The sequence below is a fragment of the Bubalus kerabau genome, chromosome 9, assembly GCF_029407905.1.
Source record: "Bubalus kerabau isolate K-KA32 ecotype Philippines breed swamp buffalo chromosome 9, PCC_UOA_SB_1v2, whole genome shotgun sequence".
Classification (NCBI taxonomy): domain Eukaryota; kingdom Metazoa; phylum Chordata; class Mammalia; order Artiodactyla; family Bovidae; genus Bubalus; species Bubalus kerabau.
The window spans coordinates 98,157,888-98,174,608 of NC_073632.1; the positions used below are offsets into that span (position 1 = coordinate 98,157,888).

The 16,721-nt window shown below is 41.1% G+C and overlaps 1 protein-coding gene across 1 annotated transcript in view; it reads right to left on the reverse strand.

The window, feature by feature from the left end:
• RGS17 (regulator of G protein signaling 17) overlaps positions 1 to 16,721 on the reverse strand; it is a 102,515-nt gene that overhangs the window by 8,868 nt on the left and 76,926 nt on the right. The window contains exons 3-4 of the mRNA XM_055536025.1: positions 4,076 to 4,165; positions 1,625 to 1,859 (exon numbers count right to left, since the gene is read on the reverse strand). Coding sequence (XP_055392000.1) covers positions 1,625 to 1,859; positions 4,076 to 4,165 — 325 coding nt within the window. The remainder of the gene's footprint in view (positions 1 to 1,624; positions 1,860 to 4,075; positions 4,166 to 16,721) is intronic.

Consider the following 16,721-nt stretch of genomic DNA (forward strand, 5'->3'; position numbering starts at 1 on the left):
TTGATGGGAAGTGAAATGGCTTATATAGCATTCCAAATACAGTCAATAGACACAGTGAAAGTCGCGCACTCATGTCCGACTCTTTGTGACCCCATGGACTATACAGTCCATGGAATTCTCCAGGCCAGAATACTGGAGTGGGTAGCCTTTCCCTTCTCCAGGGGATCTTCCCAACCCAGGGACTGAACCGGGGTCTCTTGCATTGCAGGCAGATTCTTTACCAACTGAGCTATGAGGGAAGCCCAGAGTAGACACAAACTCATCTTACGGATTTCAAGGTAAGGAGTGTAAGACAGGTTGGGGTCACATCAAGTGTGGTAACACGGCCTGTTTCCAGGGAACATAATAAATGTCTGTGCGCAGGAGAGGGGAGTGAAGGATAGAGTTTAGGGGCAGAAAGTACCAGGTCAGAACGTTTACATGGACAGGTGAAATCACAGTGGATTAAGAGAGACAGAAAAGACAAGAAGAGGGTGACATGCAGAAGAGAAGGCATTCCAGGAAACTCTAAATTCGCATTCCTAAAAGCCCTGGTGGAACTCACTTACTCAGCACTTCAGAGGCTGGGCAACTACGAGCCGCTCCCCCTCCAAGTGCTTGTAACTCTGGGAGCTGGACCCTTTCTCAGGAGCAAATTCATTTTTTAAAAATTAATGGAAAGGTATTAAACTGATTGTTTGAAATGTTCCTTATTTATTAGGAACATTCTAGCAATGGGAAGAACAGCTTGCACTTAACAGTAACAGGAAAACTAGAACAAGTAAAATGATTACCATTACACATCTCTCCCCCAAGAAGAGTAATGGGGTGATGCATGCAGGCTTAGTCACTCAGTCGTGTCCGACTCTTTTCAACCCCATGGACTATAGCCCGCCAGGCTCCTCTGTCCATGGGATTTCCCAGGCAAGAATACTGGAGTGGGTTGCCATTTCCTCCTCCAGGGGATCTTCTTGACCCAGTGACCAACCCTGCGTCTCCTGTGTCTCTTGAATTGCAGGAGGATTCTTTACTGCTGAGCCACCAGGGAAGCCCAGTGGGTCATAAATGGTCATTTTTCAGTTCTATAAAAATTCTAATACAAGCATGAACATCAACATGCTTTTTTGAAGCATCAACATTCCCACCCCTCCCCAGACCAGAGGTTTTCAAACAGTAGGTATGTGGGAAACTGATTAAAGGTACAGATTTCTGGGTTCTATTTTCCAAAATTCAGGTTCAGAAGTTCTGACTCGGCCTCGAGAACTTGCTTTTCAAACAAATGCTCTAGGAGATTCTCAGACAGGTGATCTGAGGATCACACTTTGAGAAACATTGCCCCAATGTAAGTTCTTTTCCATTTTAGTTGAATTCTTGGCCAATTGTATTTACCAGGCTTCCCAAGGTTAGTCCTGAAAAGCAAGTCACTATCACAGGAGTCAGCCAGCGATAAACGATCAAAGCACAGTGGGGAAGCCTAACCTTGAAACACCTGCTCAGGTAGATTCTTAGAATGGAATCTAGATTATCTACCCAGATAAATCTTCTAGCCTCTCCACACCCAATGCATTACTCAATTCGGACAGAGATCCTTTTAAGTTCATCCTTGGTCTTAAGAAGCCCACATCAATCCTTTATAGATTTTTACCTCTTTTGGTGAGAGTATAGAAATGTAATCGTCATATATCATCCTGGCCTTTTCTTCAATTACTTTTTTGTTCTGCTCTTTCTTTAAGTCTTCACAGGCAAGCCAGAAAAGTAGGTTCTCCTCACTGTATTCCGTTCGCAGGAACTCCCTGAAGAGGTTTCTTCCTGCCGGGGCCTTCATCATCTTGTCAAAATTTTGAGACCAGGACAAGACTTCATCTGAAGTGGGGTTTTGGCTGCAGAGACAGAAGCGGGGCATTTTCAAAAGCAACTTTGTATATTCTGGAGAAATCTAATACAGTTATGTAAAGTTTAAAAATAAAATAAAATTAAAAAAAAAAAAAAAAAAAGCAACTTTGGTGCAGGGATGAGAAGTAGATAGAAATGCTGCCATCTAGTGGTCATATAGACTCAGTCCAGCCTGACCTGGCAAAACATCTGCCAGGACTGGGCTAGTTATTTCTGGGTCTTGACAAAAATTATTGTAGGTATAAGCTATGTGTTTGGGAGCCAAGAATTCAAATAGCAAGGATCGATACACACTGAGCACATGGTCATCATCAGTTCAGTTCAGTTCAGTTGCTCAGTAGTGTCCGACTTTCTGACCCCATGGGCTGCAGCACGCCAAGATTCCCTGACCATCACCAACTCCTGGAGCTTGCTCAAACTCATGTCCATTGAGTCGGTGATGCCATCCAACCTTCTCGTCCTCTGTCGTACCCTTCTCCTCCTGCCTTCAATCCTTCCCAGCATCAGGGTTTTTTCCTATGAGTCAGTTCTTCCCATCAGGTGGCCCAAGTATTGGAGCTTCAGCTTCAGCATCAGTCGTTCCAATGAATATTCGGGACTGATTTCCTTTAGAATGGTCATCCAAGATTCCTAATGAAGCTTGGACATTTTTGAACTGTAACAATCTACTTCAAATCTATTACATTACTTTGAAAGGCAAACTGAACTTTTTGTTTGCATCTGATGTAGATCTTAGTTTCCAGGCCATAAGATACAGTTTCTCTTTTCATCTCTGGTCCCTGTATTTTCACTTTTCACTGAATCAAAAATAAGAATACATTGTGTGCCCTTTCACATATTTACCTAAACTTTAAGAATTATTCTGGTAAATACTATGAGTGACTTGTTACCACTGAATGGAGTTACCACAGCTTTTGAACTGTGGTGTTGGAGAAGACTCTTGAGAGTCCCTTGGACAACAAGGAGATCAAACCAGTCAATGCTAAAGGAAATCAGTCCTGAATATTCACTGGAAGGACTGATGCTGAAGCTGAAGCTGAAGCTCCAATACTTTGGCCACCTGATGTGAAGCGCTGACTCATTAGAGAAGACCCTGATGCTGGGAAACACTGAAGGCAAGAGAAGACGGGGACGACAGAGGATGAGATGGTTGGATGGCATTACCAACTCAATGGACATGAGTTTGATCAAGCTCCAGGAAATGGTGATGGACAGGGAGGCCTGGCATGCTGCAGCCCAGGGGGTCCGCAAAGAGTCACACATGACTGAGCGACTGAACAACAGCAATGATAATTAAAAAGCATAGACCATTTACAATGACATCAGGGACTTTTAGATATCTGTATTCAGGTTTTTTAGCAACTATTTCCCTGCAAAACCTCCTTTGCCTATATATCAAAGAAGTAAAGGAGAGAAGCAAAGATAATTTTATGGCTAAATTGATCCTGATTTTGCTTTTCTATGCCTTGGTATGTTTAATAATTTTCCAACCTAAAATACATTTGGTCAGAAAAGTAGTCATATTTATTTTTTCCTTACCTTTTGGACCAAATATTTTAAGTTGATTTGCTATTATTCCAAGATGTCTGAACTTCCTCATTTGTTTAAAAAAATTTAAAAGACAGAAAAATCACTATGAAGCCTCAACATTAAAACCTTCTCCTGAGCAGCAGAAAAAGAAAGCACCTGTCATTATACAAATAATCTACTTGTGTTTCAATTCTGTTCTGTAGATGCTGCATTTCGACTTCTCATTTTGGAGAAGATACTTGGTTAGAGTCTGTTCCAATGGAAATGGGACCAAGGACCAGCTAGGTGCCTTTTCTGACTTAGGTAATTTCATATATCATTTTTGTTTTAGACTCTACACCTATAAAGAGAATGACTTAAAAAATTCTTAAAAAAGGGAAGTAAAGAATTAGGGCAATTTGAGAGGGGGGGCATAGATAATTCATGTAGCAATCATTATTTTTGCAAAGAGAAGGATAAACTTGAGCAATGTTTTAGCCAATAGTTGAACAGATCTAACAGAAAGAGTGATAAAAAGGAGTTGCAATCGCAAAACAAGATCTGCCAGACGGAGTGGGCATTCATTTCCCAAAACCGTTTTGAGAAGTACCAGGAAGCAAGAGATGCTGTTTAAGCCCTGGGAAGAGGTAAACAGCACAGACACGCAGACATAATTCCAGCACAAGTCACTCACCATTCCTCTAGGACCTGGATACTCTCCATCTTCGTGGTATGCGTGGGTCTTCCTGCATTTTCCCCTCTTTCTTCATTCCTAACAGTGAGGCTGTAATGTAGTATAACACTTTATTTTGTCAAGGGAAAACCAATTATTTAAAGAAAAGAAAAAAAAAGTTCTAGGACAACACTTCATGGAAGAATTTTATTGTTAACTACGTGAGCGTATTCAGAGTACAAAAGGAGCAGCACCATTTTTAAATGACAGGTAAGCCCACGTCAACGAAGGGAGAGAGAATTACCACTTAATAAAGCAAGCCATAATCTCAAGAATGGGTGCTGTCACACCTTCTGACTTCATCCTTGAAAAATTTGAATTACTTAAAATCTTTGCGACACCTTATGTGATTATATTGGAGAAGGAAATGGCAACCCACTCCAGTAGTCTTGCCTGGAGAATCTCAGGGACAGAGGAGCCTAGTGGGCTGCCGTCTATGGGGTTGCATAGAGTTGGACACGATTGAAGCGACTTAGCAGCAGCACAGCATGTGATTATATGCCTCAAAATTCAATTTATATCATTATATTACTCTTTGGAGTAATGCTATTTTGACTTGTGGTTAGTTCTATTCTTAGTTTGATTTCAGCTGATTCTCCCCCCTTGATAGCTCTGCAGACCAGGCTTTCTGTGACTCTTCCCATCATTCCTCCACCCACTCAAGTTTGAGCAACAGCATTTGTATTTGACAATTTTTCTTTGCCCTTTCATCTCTTCAAGCAAACCTACAATAATCCTAGAGGGAAAGCCAGTCACTGAGGGTCTGAATAGGAGAGTGTTGGGTGGGAGGCCTTTCTGTGTCTCTGGGACATAAATTTGGGAATTCTATAGGATTATAGGAACTAGGTTATTGATATTTCTCCCAGCAATCTTGATTCCAGCTTGTGCTTCATCCAGCTTGGCATTTTGCATGATGTACTCTCTGCATATAAGTTAAATAAGCAGGGTGACAATATACAGCCTTGACGTACTCCTTTCCCAATTTGGAACCAGTCCATTTTTCCATGTCTGGTTCTAACTGTTGCTTATTGACCTGCATACAGATTTCTCAGGAGGCAGGTCAGGTAGTCTGGTATTCCCATCTCTTTAAGAATTTTCCAGAGTTTGTTATGATCCACACAGTCAACTGAGGGACTGAACTGAACTGATAGGAACCAGGATAATCCCAGGGGCTTTAGTAACCCAGAACAAGAATAAGAAGTCTCTGATTCAGGTAAACTAGCCAAGCAGCATCGTGGTTCTAGGTGTAGACAATGTGATGGGGAGGTTATGGGCAAACAGGAAGAAGCAGGGTGGACAGAATAACTCAGTGGCCTTGGAAAAGTCAGGCTATTGAATCAGCCAATTGATCCCCTCTGTCTAGAAGCCAAGAAGCTTCACAAGAGCCTATCAGAGAGCAAAGGAAGTTGGGATGACATCTCGTTCAGTCATTATTTATTCAATAAGGGGAAATAGAAACCATTATTTTCTAGTTCCTATTATGTGCCAGCCACTGTTGTTTTGCCTTTAATTTTACTGTCCCCATTTTATAGATGAGCAACGAGAGGCACAGGGCTGTCTGTCAGTCACTCCGTTGTCTCTGATTCTTTGTGACCCCATGGACTGTAGCCCGCCAGACTCCTCTGTCCATGGAATTCTCCAGGCAAGAATACTGGAGTGGGTTGCCATTCCCTTCTCTAGCAGATCTTCCTGACTCAGGGAACGAACCTGGTCTCCTGCATCGCAGGCAAGCTCTTAGCCACCAGTGAAGTCCAGTTGGCCCAAAGGCAGGCACTAAATATGCAGTACGATTGGAATTGGAACCCAATTCTCCTGAACAACCCTGTAACTGTTATTGAGTGCCTGTATCTGTTATTATGAACCATGCTCTCTGATAGACACTACAGCAATAGACTCCTTATGTGAATGCAGAAAAGTGTCACTAAATACGGTGGTAGCTTAGTGCATGAAGGCTTCCAGTAATTAGCTGTTGTTAATCTGGAACATTTGCGGAAGGAAACTGAGACAATATCTCATTAATTCATTCTCAGGTGCCAGGGTGAGGATGGGAGAATGTAGCAAAGATTTTAAGGCAAAGGAGTCAATCTACAACTGAAAGTGAGACTAGAGGGAAAATTCAGTCAGAGAGAACTTTCAGTACTCTGAGATAAACGATATGGAAAAGAATACTAAAAAGAATGTGTTTGTGTGCATGATCAGCTGCTCAGTCATATCCAGCTCTTTGCGACCTCATGGACTATAGCCTGCCAGGCTCCTCTGTCCATGGAATTCTCCAGGCAAGAATACTGGAATGGGTTGCCATTTCCTTCTCCGGGGATCTTTCTGACCTAGGGATCGAATCCATGTCTCCTGCATCTGTGTGTGTATATGTATATATATAAATCACTTTGCTGCACAGCAGAAATTCGCACAACATTGTGGATCAAATACAATTGAAAAATGTAATCCTCAAAAAAAAAAAAAAGTGGACGATCTAGAGAAAAGAGAAACCTATAGGAATTAGAAAGAATTCTTCAGTCAGAAAAAGGACACCTCAATGAAAACAGTCATAATGAAATATATTCAGTTCTTCTCTATCAACTTCTAGGGAAAGTGGCAGATTTTACTGGTGTAGAAAATCTCTCACAAAGGTGGTGTGGCCCAGGGAATTCTAGCTAACTATCACTCAAACATCCAGAAAACTGAGGCATGCCCTGAGGGGAGGCAGCAATTCTTGACAGCTCTCAGCCTTCAATGTAGGGGAACCCAAGGAAGTGGTGAAGTGGGATTCAGAGAGCCCCCCAGTTGGTTGGGGGGCTGCCTGTGGGCACTGTGAACTGGCTTCAGCTCAGGAATGTGTTGGAGGAGAGACTCATTAACTTCTCCAAGTGTCTTTGAGGACGAGTGCCTCTCTGGAATTTGACATATTTCCAGCAATGATGGGAAAGTGGGTGGGGAGGTAGGAATACACTACTGATAATATTACGTGAAATTTCCTGGAAGAAGCTAATGATAGGAAATGTATAAAATATGTAATTTAGGGTGAAAGTGAAAGCCGCTTAGTTGTGTCCGACTCTGCCACCCCATGGACTATACAGTTCATGGAATTCTCCAGGCTGGAATACCGGAGTGGGTAGCCTTTCCCTTCTCCAGGGGATCTTCTCAACCCAGGGATTGAACCCAGGTCTCCGAGCCCCATTGCAGGCGGTTTCTTTACCAGCTGAGCCACAAGGGAAGCCTGCAATTTAGGAGGTAAATTCTAAATAGAAAGATCACATTTAAATAGAAAATTAGTACTCATCCTGCCCAGCTTCACTGAGCTCTTATGTATGTGTGCACACATAGGGGGGACTATAAAAATATTAGGACATGAGGCTGCTTTGCTGATTAAATAAGAAACCCCTTAAGAATTTATTTTGGTTACATTTCCATACCGTGTCCTATGGAGTGTGCTACACCAATGCAGATATCCTTAATTCCCACAACATCTGTGAAAAAAATGTATTCTCCATTGTGTCTTCACTGTAGAGCAACAAATCTGGACTCCATACACATGATTCACAAGTTTCTGAACATGAATCCTGGCTCCTGTATCTGTTTCTGTGATATTTACAAACATCCCAAATGCCAGCATATTAAAGTGATCATTATGAAATATTGGGTTGTGTGTGTATCTTTTATTTCTACAGATGGTAAAATATGGACACATATTTGTACTAAAACTACTTATAACAGACATTCATTCAGTAAGTGCCTAACTGTTCACTGTTTGCTCCATTTCTTTTTTTCATTTTTATTTTAGTTTTGGCTGTGTCGGGCCTTGGTTGCAGCAAGTGAGATTTTTGGTTGTGGCACTTGGGTTTAGATCCCCGGCACGTGGGATCCTAGTTCCCCGACCAGGGATCAAACTTGTGTCCTCTGCATTGCAAGGCATATTTCTATCCCTGGACCACCAGGGAAGCCCCTTGCTCCATTTCTTGATCTGGTATTGGACACAACATAGTCCTGCAGAAAGAAATTGACTTTTAGCAATCAATGTGTCCTTTTTAATCAACTGCCCTTTAGGACCATTCTCTAAAAATTGGTTTCAAAGTTCCAATTATCAAGAACCATGGATAATGCCATTTTAAAAGATGAAGAGAAATGGAGACAATGGTAGAAGACTTGATACTAGACTATTTTCCATCTATGTCTTAGACACGTCTGTCCCAAATTTCACTAGGTCTTGCTCTAAGTAATACAGTGTTTTTTTTTTTTTTTAAGGTAATAAAATACAGGACATATTTGCTGTGAATCAACATATACATATAATACGTGCTTAAAAAAGCTCTAAAAGGAAAAAAAAAACAAGCAGTCATGAGGGGTCACGTGGAGACATGTTCTTTTCCACTTTTACACTGCTCGTAACATTTTAAACTAACATTTCCACTTTTTAAACTACTAAAGCCATTGAAGAGAACAGAATGCATAAACAATGCTCACTGTGAGAGTCTTGATCAAAGCTTAAATATTTTATGGGAGAAAATGCCGATTGTCTATGCTAATATTAAAATAAGCATATAATCCCGTTAGAGATTTCTTCAAATAGTGACTTTAGAAAGAGAAATACATTTGGTGTATTTTAGAAAATAAGGACGTATGTCCTTTTTATGTGTGGGTGGGTTTTTTGTTTGTTTACCGAGGAGTTTGGATAGTGGGGTGGGGAAAACATTACATACTGCCCTTGATCCAGTTTACCTCCTGGTTCTTCATCATGGCTATATATGGGACCTATTTTGGAAGAAGGTCTACTTTTTAAAGAAAAACTGGTTCTTAGGAAAAATCCTTGAAATGGTTGTAAACAAGATGAAAACTTTATAGCAGCCCTGTTAACTCTGAGATAAAGGCTGAGGACAAAATCACATGTGTCTTTACACAAACCACATCAACTGAGGAATTGATTAGGTGTTTCAACTTAAAACAGTATGACATCAAGGCTCAAGAAAGAATCAGTCATTGGTAAAAGGAACTCATTATTTTGACATTCTCACATTGTATTATCAGCTTTTCCTTTATATGTGACAGTTCTACCTCAAATTTCCTAGTGCAAAAATGGAATCAAGTTCCTTCAGGTTCTGGAAAAAAATTGGTAAGTTATTCTTTAAATGTTTCATTTTTCTCAGTCAAAACATCATGGTAAATCAATACTACAGCTTTACTTAAGAGTCAAAGACAATTTACAAATGTGTATGAGACACCTGATTTATGCAAGAGCGTCTGAGTTGGAAAGTCAAGATGAGCAAGACAGAGGCTCTGAAACTGAGGCGTTCTGATAGGTAAATAGGCATCATAGAACACTGCACTGGGAGCTGAGTTAGATGTGTTTGCCAGATGGAGACCGAGGGAAAGGGAATTCCAAGCAGAGGGGGAAGAGTTGTGTAGAATTGTGAAAAGGCATGATATCAACATAGAACAAAGTGGGCAGATCAGATGTTTCAAGGTGGGAGTGATAAATTAGAACAGGCAGTGAGGCGTGATTAGGTGCTGAGCCAGGAAAACAATGAGGTGGAATCTGAATCTCAGATAGATCTCCTTTAAGATGATTTTGGCTTTCCAAGCTTTATTTTCCCTACTTACAATGGGAACAAAGACTAAACACTTGTAGCAAAAAGGCAAATTATTACACATGCTTAATTCAGTTCAGTTCAGTTCAGTCGCTCAGTCGCATCTGACTCTGCATCCCCATGGATTGCAGCATGCCAGGATTCCCTGTCCATCAATGGAAAGGCAAATTGACTGCATATTTAAATGACAATTTAAATGACTGCATATTTAAATGACAAGTTTATCCGAGTTTTCCCTTTCAACTTGAGAGAATAAACCCTTACACCTTGCTGTCATTATACAACCCTTTTTCACCCAACACCTTACCATTTCTTCTTCACAACAGTCCTGGAAAGTAAGCAGGATTTTTTTTTATTAATCATTCCCATGAGTCAAGAGGAAGTACTCGCCAAGGTTGACTTACTGATTGCCCACAACTAAAACATATCAAGCCTAGCACTGGAACTCATGCCTTCCGCCTGGTTTCACACTCATTTTTGCTGTGCAGAGTTTCTTCTCTTGATATAGAGGAATGAATCGTGGTATTTTACCTTTTCAGGTATTTACAAAATGGGTTGCTCTTCAACGTTTGGAAAGGGTAAAACCTCGTATTGCAAACCCTCTCGTCACAGCGCTCAGTCTCTAGGAAGCATTGCCAGGACGACTGAATATGCAATAGGTATTGGCAAGGAACAACTTCTCAGCTCCCTGGGACTTGAGACTGCCAGGGAGAAAGGAGCTGTTCTAGAAGCTCTGACAACAAAGCCTGACAAGGGAAAGAGGTGACGCCACTCGTGACTACAGAACCGGGGTCGCTACCGCAAGGAACCTCCTTGGGAGGCTTTGCTTCCACAAGCGAAGACCACTTTGGGGAGAAGCGGATTGGGAAAGGGGAGAAGCACCGATGCATTGCTTAGGAAAGATTATATAAAGGAAGAAAAACGGGAGCCGAAGGGGCATAACCATATACCCTCTACTATTTCAGACAAATACAAATCCAGTGATAATCAAACCTATGACTTGAACCTCATCTCCTTCCTTTCTATACTCCAGGGAAACGACCTGGTTTTGAATGGGGTGTGTGAGGATGGGAACGGTGGTTAGAAATGTGTCTGGAAAGGTTATACAAGACTTGTCTCCAAAAAACATTGCTCCTAGAATTACTCCTTCTATTTTTCATAATGAGGTATCAAATATTATAAAATAAATGTTTCATCTGGCTTAAGCTTTTATTTCATGGAGTTAAAAACCTGTCCAAGTAAAATAATCTGCTACTAACACTCTGTCCGCTAGAGGGCAGTGTTGCCTTTATAAACAATGTGTTCATCACAATAAAAAAAAAATGAAGTTTCTGCGTTTATCCTTATTTGGGGAAAAAAAAATCTATCCTTATATGTATGGGGCTTTCATAATTACATCTTTCTAAGGACTTTGAAAAGAGTCATCAAATTTTCTGTGAGTGAAATAAACTCAAAAGCGATAAATTTAATCTTGGGCTAAGTCGCTTCAGTTGTGCCCGACTCTGTGCGACCCCATAGAGGGCAGCCCACCAGGCTCCCCCGTCCCCGGGATTCTCCAGGCAAGAACACTGGAGTGGGTTGCCATTTCCTTCTCCAATGCATGAAAGTGAAAAGTCAAAGTGAAGTCGCTCAGTCGTGTCCGACTCTATGCGACCCGACCCCATGGACTGCAGCCCACTAGGCTCCTCTGTCCATGGGATTTTCCAGGCAAGAGTACTGGAGTAGGGTGCCATTGAGGTGTGTATAATTATACCTAGTTTTCCTTTTTGCTACTTACCCTAAGTCATTTAACTTAGGAGTATTTTAGTCTTTAAAAAGGGTCAGGCATAATCCTTTTAACACTGTAGTTATTCTTCCCAATGATAAGCTGTTTGAACTCTTAATATGTCTCTTGCTGGGGTAATATGGCCTGAAGATACATTCTTAGAATAAATTAATTAGAAAAGATTTTAAACTACCAACAGGCAGGAAATATTTTTTTTCCTTAAAATGTGTTCAAAGAGCCATGGTGAAAGTGGATCCCAAAGGATTTCAATGCCAGTTTGTGCTGTATGTTAATCACTTCTTTTGCTGCGAGGTAAAGACAAAATCACTGCATCTTCTCACATGTGGTCTCTTTGTTACCAATTTCTCTCTACACCTGCTTCTGTTTGAAAAGATAGGTTTCCAAAACTCTCTTTTTCTATTGGTATTAAATTTTTGTTTCTATCGGTATTAAATATTTATATTAGTATTAAATTTTTATTTTACTTATTTCTATTGGTATTACATTTTTATTTTTATTTCCATGTATTTTAGGTTTATGGACATTCAATTGGTTTGGGATGCCAACTGCATTTAACAAGTTATTACCTGGTCAAAATCTGGATCTACTATGTTAGCTTTATGTTTAGTTAAATAACTGAAGCCTCCTATTTGGCATGTAGATAGTTTCTCCCCCCCCCCCCTAAAATTAAGAGAATTACAGGATTGAATATTTAGATGTATTTTATATAATATATGCCAATCATTAGAATCCTCGACTTCAGTTCCCAAGTTGACTGAAGCCCTATTTTAAGCTCTTCCTTCAGCCCACTGTAATTTTTGCTGTAAGTCATAATTAAGTTAGTGGATGCTTCTGTGGGAAAGCAAGTATCTAGGATGTGAAAAGACCAACTGGACTTTTATTGAGTTAGTAGACACTGTTATTAAAACGGCATGTAATCACCCATGTCCTTAAATGCTTCAGTTAAGTTGGAATCAGGCTTCTCACTTTAGTTAACATGTGTGTCTATTATAAAAAGCAGAATGAAAAGGCTAGAACAGCAGCAGCTGATACTCAGAAAAACATCTGCTAGCTGTCACTTACCCATCCATGGCATTCATGCCTTCCCAGGGATTCTCCAGTTACTGTGTGTGTGACTATGTGTGGGGTTAACAACTACGATTGAAGGTGATAATCCTGATCTTTGGGGAGACTTACTTAATCTCAGGATATGATGAATTTAGAACACTCTGGGTATCAATGAGTGTGTGGTCCCTGCTCCATAGAACTCAGGGAATACTGAGTTCTATCTGTACTCCTTTATATGAGAGTTGGAGAGAAAGGACCAGGGAAACTCAATGTAGAAAATAGGTTCTGTTGCATTAACTGAGATACAAATAGAACATGCTAAGCACACAGTGGCCAAATTCTATGAAATCTGAAAATTTCCCGTCAGCCTGAGACTTGCAACTAATATCTATCAATAAACGATTATTTAGGGATTCCTTAGAAAGTACTGAACCCTAAAGTAACAGGTATAGGTATGTTGTGAATCTTGTCTTAACAGATGAAGAAACTGAAGCTCAGAGAGACTGAAGTGAAAGTCACTCAGTCATGTCTGACTCTTTGCGATGTTATGGACTGTACAGTCCATGGAATTCTCCAGGCCAGAATACTGGAGTGGGTAGCCTTTCCTTTCTCCAGGGGATCTTCCCAACCCAGGGATCGAATCCAGGTCTCCTGAATTGCAGGTGGATTCTTTACCAGCTGAGCCACAAGGGAAGCCCCCGAGAGACTGAGAAACTTGCCAAATATTTCATAGCCATATGTTATAAAACTAGGATTCATCCAGGTCTAATTCCAGTGTGGTTTTCTTCCCTCTCCCATGCTGCTTCTTGAAAGTAGGCTTTATATGAGGAAGGCATGTTATTAGAATTTCTGTGTTATCTTTAAATACGGCCAGGCCACATCTATTTTGAATGAAGCACATGGAGTTATTATTTGACTATTACTTATTAAATTGGTTAATTAAAAGTTTCTGTGCTTTTTTGCTTTATACAAAAAAGTAGCAATGAAATATACTTTCTGCTTAGGAGCACATGTTCCCAGGCATGAAAGTGAAAGTGTTAGTTGCTCAGTTCTGTCAGACTCTTTGCGACCCCATGGACTGTAGCCTGCCAGGCTCCTCTGTCCATGGGAATTCTCCAGGCCAGAATACTGGAGTGGGTAGCCATTCCCTTCTCCAGGGGATCTTCCCGACACAGGGATCAAACCCAGGTCTCCCACACTGCAGGAGGATTTCTTTTACCATCCAAGTCACCAGGGAAGCCCCCCAGGCATGAGATGTATATTAATAAAGACAGGAATTTTGTGGCATCGAAAATGATCATATTTATGAAACCCAATGAAGCAGAATTATTACACAATCAACTTCCTATGTGCAAGAAGTGGATTTTATTGTCTTATCTGGCAAGTACTTAGGAATTCTTCTTTTTCTTAGATTATTTTTCATGTGGACCATTTTAAAAATCTTTATTGAATTTGTTACAATATTGTTCTGTTTTATGTTTTGGTTTCTTGGCCTTGAGGTGTGTGGGTGGGATCCTAGCTCCCTGACCAGGTATCAAACCTGCGTCTCTTGCATTGGAAGGCAAAGTCTTAACCACTGGACTGCCAGGGAAGTCCCAATTAGTCATTCTTGAGTGATGTCCTAAGACAGCAGGCAGATTTTAATAGGTTTACCAGGCCTAGACCTAAAGAAGCTAAACCTAAAAGGAATATAAAGAGTTCCATTGAGAGAGACGAAAATAATATTAATTTCAATCAGATGTAGGGAAACTGACATTTTCCAGATAAGCAAGGGGCAGCAAAAATGTTGTGACTAGTTTTCATATTATTATTGATTTGAAGAGACTGGGGTGGGGTGGAGGAGACAATTCTTAAATATTGTCCAGGTGGCTAATATATTTGGCTAGGATTTACAGGGGCTGGATTTCATCTTGTTTTAGAAACTGAATAATTTGATTAAATCAGAAAGGGAACCCCGGCTTCCCTCACCTTGAGTCTTCACTCCAAAGGATCAGGGTGTCTCAGAGCCTTTGGAAAGGGGTGCACTCGGCAGTGTTTCTCTCCAAGTTTTTCCTCCTCGTGCACCTTAAGGAGAAGTTTGATTCTCCGAGTTCACTGACCACCTCCCGGTCGACCAGACGACAAGATGTTTTACGATCCTTATCCCTTTGGACCTCCCTGGTGCGTTTGCAACATCCGTCTTTCCCCTGTGTGTGAATCTCTCCATTCTCTGGGCTGCTGTGCCGGCCCCGTGGTGTGTGTTGTGTGTTACCTCCCAGACCATCTCTTCTGTCTTCTGCATTTGCAGAGCTGTACCGCTCTTCCCTGAAAGCCTGGTTGGTATTTCCCGAGGTTTCAGCCTGTAGTTCATCGCTCTACATGCTAGGTCATCTTATCTCCTGTCTACCGTGTGCTGATGACTCCCTGCTTGTTCTACCCAATCAAGATCTGCCCTGCAAGCTTCAATATCATTTCCACAACTAATCCTCGGGTACCACCAATGGAGCGAGTCCAACTGGGCCTAACCACCTTCTCTTCCAACACTCTCCCCCATCTCTGAAGGCTCCTTCTCTCTACACCAGCTAAGGCAGCTCCTCGACACCACCACCACGGGGTCAGGTCAGGGTTGGCAGCCCCCACCACAAGCTCTGAGGCTTCTACCCTCTGACCTTTCCCTCCCCAACCCCCCTTCATCCTCACTCCCCTCTGTGATTCCTCACCAGGCTCCTCACACTTGGACTCTCCCCTCTCTGACTTCCCTTCCACGTCATGGGAACCATGACCCAGGTGGCCCTGCAGGCATCCCCAAGACACCCAGCAGGATGCGCGTGTCGCTGGTTCCTCCCTGAGCTCAGGCTGTGAGCGCCTGACCTTCCTGCTGGCTCTTGCTTTCTTCTAGCTGGACTTAACTTAATCTTCTTTCTCCATTCTTTTCTGGTTCATTCTTTCTACTCTTTTCAACAAGACTGGCTATAATGTTTTCATTGAGTATTTTATTTTCTCCATACCCATCTTTCCACTGACGGTCTAAGCGCTGCAAATGTGACTCAGAAAAAAAAAAAATATACATTTACAGTAAACAAAGAGTTGAAAAGGAATGGATAAAGAAGATGTGGTTCATATATACAATGGAATATTACGCGGCCGCAGAAAAGAACAAAAGAATGCCATCTGCGGCCACATGGATGAACCTAGAGATTATCATGCTACGTAAAGTCAGACAGAGAAAGACAAATATTGTATGATACCACTCATTTGTAGAAACTAATTTTAAAAAATGATATAAATGAATTTATTTATAAAATAGAAATAAACTCACAGAGTTTGAAAACAAACTTACCAAAGGGGGAGTGTTGGGGGGAGGGAAAAATTAGGAGTTTTGGGATTAACATACACACAGCTATTATTAATAATATATAAAATAGATAATCAACAAGGCACATACCATATAGCACAGGGAGCTCTATTCAATATTCCCTAATAACCTATATGGAAAAAGAATCTGAAAAAGAATGAATAAATGCATATGTATAAATGAATCACTAAGCTGTACACCTGAAACTAACACAATATTGTAAATTAACTATGTTCCAGTACAAAAAAAAAAACCAGAATGGAATGCCTTCAATGGCAAAGGATCAAGGAACCCTGATTCTGGCAGTTTTCCAATAGACAGCACTCAGAGGTAACACAGGCTGGGCAGAGGCAGCCTCAATACTAAATTTTTCTGGAGGGTGACCTGGGGAGTAAAACCAAATATTCACATCTAGATTCAACTGCTTATTGAGAGTCTGTTCCCTGTCACACCCAGGCAGGGAAAATCCTGTGAAAGCTAATGACGTCAACAGTACCAGGCAATAATCAGCCTTCAACTTTAAATGAGTGAATGAACAAAGGCATGACTTAGAGAAGGTCCCTAACCCCAGTGCCCACTTTTTGGTTTTGTGTATATGGCCTGGGAAACCTGGGTTCATTCTGGTACAAGTTTTTTGACTGTGTGTGTTTAAACATTATGATAAGTTACAGAAACTTACTGATAAAATTTACCCGTGACATGGTGAGACAGAGTTTTAAAACTAGAATTCTTTGTAAGCGATGTTTTTGATGGTCTGATTACAAGTCCTTTGGAAGTCCTATGTAGCAAACCTGTGCTCCCATGTGAGATGAATCAGGTCTCTGAGGGTGACAGGCAGAGAAAAGACTGCTTTTCTCT